The sequence below is a fragment of the Tenebrio molitor genome, chromosome 6 (genome assembly GCF_963966145.1).
Source record: "Tenebrio molitor chromosome 6, icTenMoli1.1, whole genome shotgun sequence".
NCBI lineage: Eukaryota > Metazoa > Arthropoda > Insecta > Coleoptera > Tenebrionidae > Tenebrio > Tenebrio molitor.
In genome coordinates this window covers 6,388,658-6,398,432 of record NC_091051.1, presented here as the reverse complement: position 1 = coordinate 6,398,432, position 9,775 = coordinate 6,388,658, and the positions used below count along the sequence as shown (strand labels likewise).

At 32.1% G+C, this 9,775-nt stretch overlaps 1 protein-coding gene across 1 annotated transcript; it reads left to right on the top strand.

The window, feature by feature from the left end:
- The first annotated feature begins 4,700 nt into the window (after positions 1 to 4,700).
- LOC138134264 (organic solute transporter alpha-like protein) lies at positions 4,701 to 9,751 on the top strand. Its single transcript, XM_069052447.1, has 6 exons — positions 4,701 to 4,953; positions 7,915 to 8,066; positions 8,473 to 8,711; positions 8,974 to 9,070; positions 9,123 to 9,378; positions 9,430 to 9,751. Exons 1-6 carry the CDS (start codon positions 4,881 to 4,883, stop codon positions 9,678 to 9,680), a joined length of 1,068 nt encoding a protein of 355 aa, XP_068908548.1. The 5' UTR covers positions 4,701 to 4,880; the 3' UTR covers positions 9,681 to 9,751.
- The last annotated feature ends 24 nt before the right edge of the window (positions 9,752 to 9,775 follow it).

Genomic DNA, 9,775 nt, shown 5'->3' with positions numbered 1-9,775 from the left:
ATCCCATAAGCAGCGGTGTTTTTGTCACTATGACAGCGAAAAAAGTTTGCCCTAACTGGAACCTAACTTTTGAAAGCGTCTGATTCTAGTACACAGAGAAAAACGTTCATTTGAAATAAGAATTTCTGTTTTTTTGAATGCTGTTTGTTTCTCTCAAATACAGGGTGTTTGAAAATTGCTAGTACAAAAAAAAACTGTGGCATCTGGAAGCCCTAAGAAATCCAAGAAACCAATTTTTAATTTTTTAAAACAAAAGGGATAAAGTAACCCTATTCCTGCATATTCTACGCCTCAGGCGGGGCAATATTTTTTAAACCTTGGTAACCAAGCGTGATGATCGTAGTGATAATGAAGGACTATACAACAATATGAAAAATTTATATTTTTTTGCAAGATCTTGGCAACCACAGATTGACAGTTTAAGAACATCAAATTTTTTATTTCGTTATTGCTTAACAACGTGAAGTGTCTTTTTAAAATACCTTAACTCAGTGGTGCACTAACAATTTTAACCCAATTTTTAGTAATTTTTATCTCGAAAACTAGAGGATTTTTATTAGAATTTTCTTTTGCCGATGACTTCAACTCACCATCACCAATTACCAGGTTTTTTTTGTACTAGCAATTTTCAAACAGCCTGTATATTTGTTTTGCACTTAAACTAATTCTTTTATCACAAACAAAGTGGTTTATTTAATATTTAATTTAAATTTATTTCCATTCATATGATTGCACACATTTCACTGAAGTAAATAAAATACTTGGACAAAAAAATAGTTTTTTAAAATTTCTAAATAAATGAGTTGCATTAATTTGATGCGAATATTTTTTTAAGTTTATTGCCAATTTATTTGATTTAATTGAAGAAGAGTATTTTTTCAAATAAAAGTTAATTTACTCGAGCTAAATAAATATTTTTTTTAAATATACATCACGTGATATATTTTGACCAATCGTCACGAAAAAGAAGTCTCTCATACGTTGTGCAATGTGCACTGTGCCCGCCATTAATATAACATTCTCGCGCGTTGCTTCACATTTTCACAATTGAACGACATATATAGAGTGTATATTCGTGTGCCCTTGTGTATGCAATTGTGCCTGTGCAATTAGTGTGCATCAGTGGTTGAAAAATGGAAGAGTTTCTCCGAACGAACAACTTAGAACATTGTCTGATGACGAGATCCCTAAGTTTGGTGCTATAAAACACATAATTATAATTAACAATTTGATAAATTTCATATTACGGCCTCTATTTGTCATATGTTTTAATTTTCATAAACAGGGTTATGAGATCCAATTCGACTTCGAAAATAATTTACCATGTAGCTGGGTTTTAATCTGTAAAAATGAACTTATTAACAAAGTGCCCTTCAATATTCACTTTACTGGAGATGGCAATAAGATTTTGGGTATTATGCAGCAATAATTTCTTGTTTGTAAATGATTTCAAATATACAGGGTGCGTCTGCTTAAACTTTATATTTGAATATCTTCGTTATTTTAAATGACTGCTCAACGATATTTAGTCTTAATAAAGGCTGCATTGCCCTCTTTACATAGGCATTACAAAAATTAACAAGGATCTGGACAGAAGAGGAATATTCAAGAAAAAAATTAATGAAAAAAGTTTATTTCCAGCATTTCCTAACATTATAACTTTTAACATGCATATCAAATGTTTCTGTGTAGATTTTCTGCCTAATAATCGTCCTAGTGCTTATTATTGACCAATAAATTAATGTTAAATAAAGACAATTTTCAGACTTCATTCACCAGTGTGTATTTACGTAAAAAAGTACTTCACGGCTTACTGATTTACAAAAAAAAAAACATAATTAAGTAATTTATTATTTGACAACGTCAAAGTAAAAAAGTTTATGAAATCTTTGAAATAATCTTTTATACAAGATGTTGTTCTCACAGCAAGAGGAAATTAATATTATTTTTACGTATGGAGAGTGTCACCGGTGCTATCGAGCCGCAGCAAGAATTCTTCAGGCCCGTCAAGAAAATGATAAATTTTCCGAAATGAATATCAGATGAATTGTAAAGCTGTTTGAAGATACTGGCAGTGTTAAAGAATTTCCACGAGTAAGGGATGCACTCCCCAAAAATATTAACTTTCAAAATGCCGTTGTTGATTAGGTAACTGAAAATCCACACACAAGCACAAGAGTAGTAGCGGCTACACTGAATGTCTCACAAAGCACGATTATTAGAATTTTAAAGTCTTTGAAATTTCATCCATTTGAAATGATCCTACAACAAGAACTTCACGGAGTTTTTATTCCAGAATTGAAAGGTGTGTGGAAGTTAATGGTCGAAATAAATTTTGAGCATCTTATTTAGTTATAATTATTTTGAGTACATTTTTAAAATTTTCTTTGCTGCTAATTGTGTTACATTGTTGAATTTTGTCGGGGCGAAGAGCCACCCCCCTCCTTTCAGAACGAGAACCACCCCTGCGTGGGTGAATGACAGAGATTTGAGACGACAGTACCGAGATGGACTCAGGGTAGAACAGTCACAGTCAGAAGTCACTAAGTCATTTATCCAACATCTCGAGTACGGTCGTACGGTCCAAACAATTGTACATAAATGCAAATAAACGTTTTACACAAAACGATACGGTGTGTCAGTTTACGCGCGCCTACAATCAAACCAGTGAAGCCTCCATTAGGCTGAGCAAACCCAGGAGCCCCATTTGGTTCCGAACAATTCCTGGAGCCCCCATTAGGCCCCAAACAAATTTATTGCAGATATTTTAATTGTTATTATTTAGTATGTGCTTAAATTATTTATTCACCTTCACCCCCTCTTTAAGCTTGACGCACCCACCTCCATAATAGCCACTTTTATAAATAAAAACAAAAAAATTAGGAGGGTACCGGGTACCCCATGATTCATTGTTTAAAAAATAAAATTAATAACATTTAAATTCGTTTTATTGAAAACTTACTTTAAAATAGTCTAGTAAATTTTTCCAGAGAAGACTGATCCCTAGGATGCAGACGTACCTGCACCGGGGTTTGTACATACATACCTATTTGAATTTTTATTGTATTTTACCGAATAGTTCAGTAATAAAAGAATTTTAAATAAGATAACAATGCCCCGTCAAATTGACGTATCTAAATTATTTGCTGAAAAATGAGTAATCTGTGAAACAAATTCGTAACAACTTTTTACGCATAAACTCTGTTTTGAACACAGCTGGAAAATTAGTTCTTTTTAACACTAATTTATTGCGTAGTCATCAGTAAAAGTGTAATAAAAACACTACAGGGAGATACAGAGGCCACAGCTGAATATGTTATACTCCGTAATCTGAGAAAAAGCCAAAAAAAATTTTTTTACTGCGGTTATTTTTCAAATAACTCTGTATCCTTGCAGGTTTCGTTAACTTTTGTTAAGCACATGTCAAGAGGTCATTGCGATATATAATATTGCTAAATTTTTTTTTTAATTTTAAACAATTCTTATAGTTAATATAAAACAAACATTGTTTGATTGAACTAAATATTCTATTACATGCATCGCTTTTACCAAAAAATATACTCTTAATCCAAAAGAAGTTTGTTTAGCGTAAATAAAACAAAATTTTCAGCCAAATGTGGTTCAACAAAATATTTCTTTGGTCGGAAACGGAAACTTTCTTCTGCTCAAAATAAATTTTGTCTTACTCTAACTAATTATTCTTTTTCGAAAGTCAAATAAATAAAACTAAAGCAAGAAACAAATATTTCCTTGCCCATATAGAAACAACAGATTCTTTTACACTAAATAAATTTTGTTTGTTCCAAAGTATCTTTTCTCTCTGTGTAGGTCTGTATCATCGTACTTTTCCGTATTCATTAAATTGTTTTAGAGGTATTTTTATATTTGTTGGCGGAAACAAAAGACTGAGAAATGTCACAAAAATGTATTGTCAGTGTCAAATTTGTCATAAACGCCGTAAAAAGGAATGTCGAGGTAAATTTAAACTTTCCCTAAATTGATTGAAAAAATAAATTCTAAGGGAACCAATTTTTGTCAGTGGTTCAAAAGGAAAAGTTATTCTCATATAATCAAACGTATTACAAATTTTGTCTCTAGTTCGACGATGAATAACTTTCTTATTGCCAGTTTGCTGCATTTCTGTCGAAATCACGAACGTCTTTGAGAAATTTGACATTGACAATACAAATTTGTGACATTTCTCAGTCTTTTGTTTCCGTCATCAAATATGAATATATGTCTACCGAATTACACTCAAGCTTTTTTTTTTGGGTCGAAGTAAACTTGACATTTATAATTCGAGTTTTGTTGCCTGCAATTAAACTTAAAAAACTGCCCGAAAAAATTACTCGTCCTACGGACTTTTTCAGAGGCAGTTTTTTTGTTAAATTGCCAGACAACAAAATTCTCATTGAAATGTCAAGTTTACTTCGACAAAAAAAAGCTCTCGTGTAATTATAAGTGACGAAACTACGTTTCGGCAAAAATTGTTTTCTGGAAACTTTTGTATTATTCCCTCTCGTTTGAAGATGAAAATACAGCATAAAAATGTTTGCAGGAGTCTTATAAATAAATGCTCCATTCAACATAAATTGCCGATTACCATTTTCACTTTCTTAGGACATACTATAATTTTGAGAAGTTGCTTAATATTAGGTAAAAGAAAGTGGTATGGCGTATCCCCTCCTGTACTTCTGTTTGGTAGATTGCAGACAGTACCTGTTCGATTATTCACTGCATGTGTATGTATAATTAAAGCAACAGTAGAAAATACAGTCTCCGAATTCGTAAAAATAAACAAATTAGTTCGCTAAAATGCCAATGAAAGTGAAAATAAAGGATTAATCAATTGGTGTCAGCAGCAACATTATTGAAAAAAAATGGATGTTGTTGGAAAGAACGAAACTGCATGTGCGTCTGCAGCTATACCGTCTATACCAGAGTATTTAACAGGTAAGTCAAAAAGGCACTACACGTGAGTGTTATGATGAATATGTCTCTGGCAAGTTCTTTGTCTGAAAATAATGAAGTGTTAAAATGCGCCAGTAATGTGTTCCACTTTTACTGCGAACGCCGAATTAATCTAAAATGTTTTGTTGTAAATTTTTTGATGAATGACACCAAGAAAGGGTCTTTGTTCGCATCTCTTACATAAGAAATTAATACAAAATACATTTGAAGTTTTCTTGATCTTTTTTTTCCACTTTCACCTTGTTTTCTCTCCGGTCGTGCTACATTTATTAAGTCTTTTTATGTTCGGTAAAAACCACGTGGTTACATAAACACAGACCTGCCGCGTTCTTCACGATGAGAATGTTAGGTAATAAGAAAAATTGTCTTTGCATATCATTACTTTCTTGTTACGTGTAAACACGCTCGATTACAATTTTCATTTTTGACAATTAAAATTTAAATCGGTGCAATAGTGATAATTGAAATAATCACAATAAAAGCGAGCTCAATTTACAAATTATTTTGTTTGAATTGTGAGGTGAATACAACAATTTTTCGTTGCATTATTAAACTCACTCAAACTGAATCGCTGTTGCACGTATCTAGCTTTCTTGGTGACTTATCATCAGGTACATGCTTTTTACACCTAGTTTCGAATAAATTATTGTTGAAAATTATCAAGTGTCACGTAAGACTAGCCTTTATTATTATTTTTTAAATAAACTAAAAGTTTTTTATTATATGGTTGCCTTTGTTGGAGAATATTTTTCATGAGTGGGACGTTGAAAATAATTTGACGCTATTTTCTGTTGTATTAATAAAATAAAAAAATCCCGGAGAAAATAGCGTAAAATTATATATCATTTTTATATTGTTATATAAATTATATTATAATTGTTGCACATATGTATTATAATATGCAACATCCCACTCGCAGAAGTCTTTTTGATGTATATTACCACATTCTATAATGAAAAAATTAAAAATCCAGGGAAAATAGTGTAAAATCATTTGCAACATCCCACTCGTTGAAGTTTTTTGATGTACCCAGCTAAACTTCATTTTACTTCGTGAAAACCATTTGGAAATATCTTTGGATCACAACGAATTAGGAACCGTGTTAATTCAATTTTTTAATTGCTTAGATGAAATGTGGTTCTTCAATTTTAATTTTCATTGTTATTTCCGGTTCAATCGGAAATAACTCTCACTTGTTACAACTTTACTAATATCTCGGTGACCTAAAAAGTTCTATTTTACGTCAAGAATCACTGTTACCCTCTGTGTTCATAGTTTTTTTCTAGTCAAATCGCAGCATTATCCAAATTCCTCCATTTTGTAATTTTCTTTCCAATCACGCTAATGCTCAAGATTAATAATATCTTTGGATTTTGGTGACATAACACTTGCTCAAAATTATTTTGTGGAGCAATCAAAAAAAGCTGATACTTATGGACAAGATCTTTGTAATTGTAAAATGTTTTTTCCACCGTGTACAATATTAATAATTTTTAGTCCGATCTGTCAAAAATAGATCACTGCAATGACTACAATGGTGTCGTAACCACAAAAAATAAATTATTTTCTGCAGAAATTTGTCAACCTAGTTCACATTGAATTAAAAATACATTAAGACAATTAAGTCATTAAAAAAGATAGGTATTTGTGTTGTCGCATTTATAATAGCCAGAAAACCGAAAGGGGTTCAATCGTCAATCACAAAACAACTACTTTCAAACTTCTCATCAGGAATTATTATTTTTTTGTATCGAAAGCAACTTTATTACCTACTTCATATTTCCATCATACATTTAACGAAGACATTTTTCTAAACATTTAAAACTCAACCAAGTTGAAGTTTACTCATTATATAAAATAGGAAATAGGTGTTTCTATCCCGTTAGGAGTAAATAATTTTGCATATATGTAACAACAAGAACTAATATTAAATACTGTAAGACATTATGTAACGTTTCAAGAGTCATTTATCGACACACTTGAATTATTCTTTGTAGCAACAGTTCCAGTTATGCAATGTAAATTTCATTATCCAGGTTGTAGGGTTACAAAAATCAAATAAGAAGTGCTGTTACTGCTGTAAAATACATATACATTAAATGTTTGTTATAAAATTATGTACAAAAAAAATACCAGAAATCAAAGAAGTGGAAGAGTCAATTTTCCTGACGAATTCTTCTTTTAAAATATTAGTAATAATCAAATAAATATATTGTTTTAGCACTTTAAGATGGTTTACAAACCATAAAAACCTTCATCGTGGTTACCCAAGACCACAAAACAATTACACGAGAGCATACTTTTCCATGTAAATTATTAGGAAATCGGGGAATTCATATTTACAAGAATTAATTTTCTAAATATGTATTAAGTAAAAATTAAAACTACAACACAATTTTTAATAGTTTATTTAGTTATACATGTTCGTTCATTAAGCGATTTACAACCATTTACATAACAATGTACGTTGTACATATAAATATGTATTTAGTTTTTTTTTAAATGATGTAAGTGCAACGTGCAAGACAAAATTAGGTAATTTGATCACATTTTATTTGGAGCAAATTACTTGACAAGAAGCGATTTTCTGTAACCATTTTGAACAATCAATTTTGAGCACTTATTATATTTATTTAATATTTGAAGTACGCAGTTTGTATAAGAAAGATAAAAACGATCAAGTTCAGTGATATAAAACACATTTTAAAAGCTTATCCTAAGTGCAGTTTATTTGTAATGATGAGGTAGTGCTTATTTTTGTTAAATGGTCTCAATTGAGACACATGTAATTACGTTTCGGAACAAAAAATTCAAGAATGGAATATTTATGGATTTTATTTAACGCATACATCTAATTCACAAATATCTCTATTTTAAAAAATTGTTTCATTATTACCTATCAATCTGACAATATTTTAAATACCTACCTATTTTTCTTTTCAGCCACAAATGTGTATGGAATAACTCTGGTATCCATCGGAACTGTCGCGGTTATACTAATTTTGCTGATGTTTATTGATGCTCTGAGATACATTATGAAGAATTCGTCATCTCGAGTGAAAGCTCACTCAGCTTTCGTCATTGGAGTTTACCCGGTAACGTAACCATAATACTCGCTACAAGATAATTAATGACACTTGGGGGGTTAAATAACAATATGATTATTCTCAAGTTTTTTTTTCATTTCTGACGTCAATATCTATTTCAAAACGAATATAACAACACAAAAAACATTAATTTCTTGCCAATTCGTAAATAGAGTAACAAGGAAAGTGATTTCAAGAGAAGCGTCGGTATAAAACAGTGGCGTAGCAGTTATTGCCCTGTAACTGCAGCAAGAAATTATGCCTGTTACATTAAAATGTAATACAACTACGAGTAGTAACAGTTGCAGCACTTGGTTGCGATAAGTTGTTGGTATGTACTTGCTTGACAAGTGCCTTTAAGAGACTTTTTGTTGTAGTTTCAGCATTTTGTCGCTGTTTACTGTGTCTTTTGTAGGTTGTAGCTGTAGCAACATATTTTGCAATCCTGGTTCCACGAGCACACTTGCTATCTGAAGCTATCACACAAGGAGTTTTCATGGCAGGGATGTATCAACTTTGGTGTTTGTTCGTCGCATATTGTGGAGGAGAAGCGGAACTAATACGAAAAGTGAAACCTGGCACCTTAAACTTGCGAGTATTACCGTGTTGTTGCTGGCCTTGTTGCTTCTTTCTACCACCCATAGACGTTACTAAGTAATTAACTTTTTCTAAGAACATCCCGAAAAAGAACAAATTTGATCCGATTTTTATTTGCCTTTTTTCCAATCGTCTTTCCAAGTTTTATGAACTGAGTCATTTTTACGCAACGTACTGTTTCTCACTTTTGATTTAACTACTTAGGCGAAATGTAGTTGCTTAACACTGGCGAGGTCAAAAATTCTCAAGAAATGAGAGTTGTGAAAATTAATATGCTAGTTAAGTAACAAAATTTTACAGCTCTAGGTGATTTTTTTAGAAACACAATCCAAAGACTTCGCCTGATGGTCCTCCAGTTACCTGTAGTTCAAGGACTTGTGTATTTGATTCTTCTCGTCATGTGGGCAGAAAGAGAAGTATTAATTTCCCACTAGTGGTACAATTTTCAATTTAATTGAAAATTTTCAGAGTTTGTACCAAGTGAATTACATGTACCTTCAACCCATTATAATAATTTCCATACTGTTCGGTGTCTGGGGTATGGCAATGACAATCAACTTATTGAAAGGATTTCTGGGAGATGAATACGTAATGCCCGCCAAATTTACCGTCCTCCAGCTGGTCCTAGTTTTGGCAAAGTTGCAAGGCTTGGTCACACGAACTTTAGTGTGGGCGAGAGTACTCCCTTGCAGACCTCCGATTTCTCCCGCGGTGTATGGAAATCGTAAGAGTGTTAAATTGTTCTTCGTTGGGTGATTACAACAATTCTTTTCAGTGATTCATAATACGTTAATGTTGGCAGAAATGGTTCTTTTGCAATATGCCGCAAGAAAATTGTACAAAAGAATTCTACCGACGGACTATTCGAGCGAGGAGGTCGCGCAAATCACTACCATCGGAGGCATTATGGCTTCGGAACTGTTTCGTGATAACAACAACAGTAACTGTGAAAATTTAAATTTAAAGCTGGATTTTAATAAATACAAATTGGGCCACATCAATGTCGCTCTCGACGTACGAGAATGAATTTTTCTGGGGGAGAACAAAATCTCGTCTTTGTAAATACCATAGTACAATAAAAACCGTTGATTTTTTAATTTGTGGTTATCTCATTCCCCTAG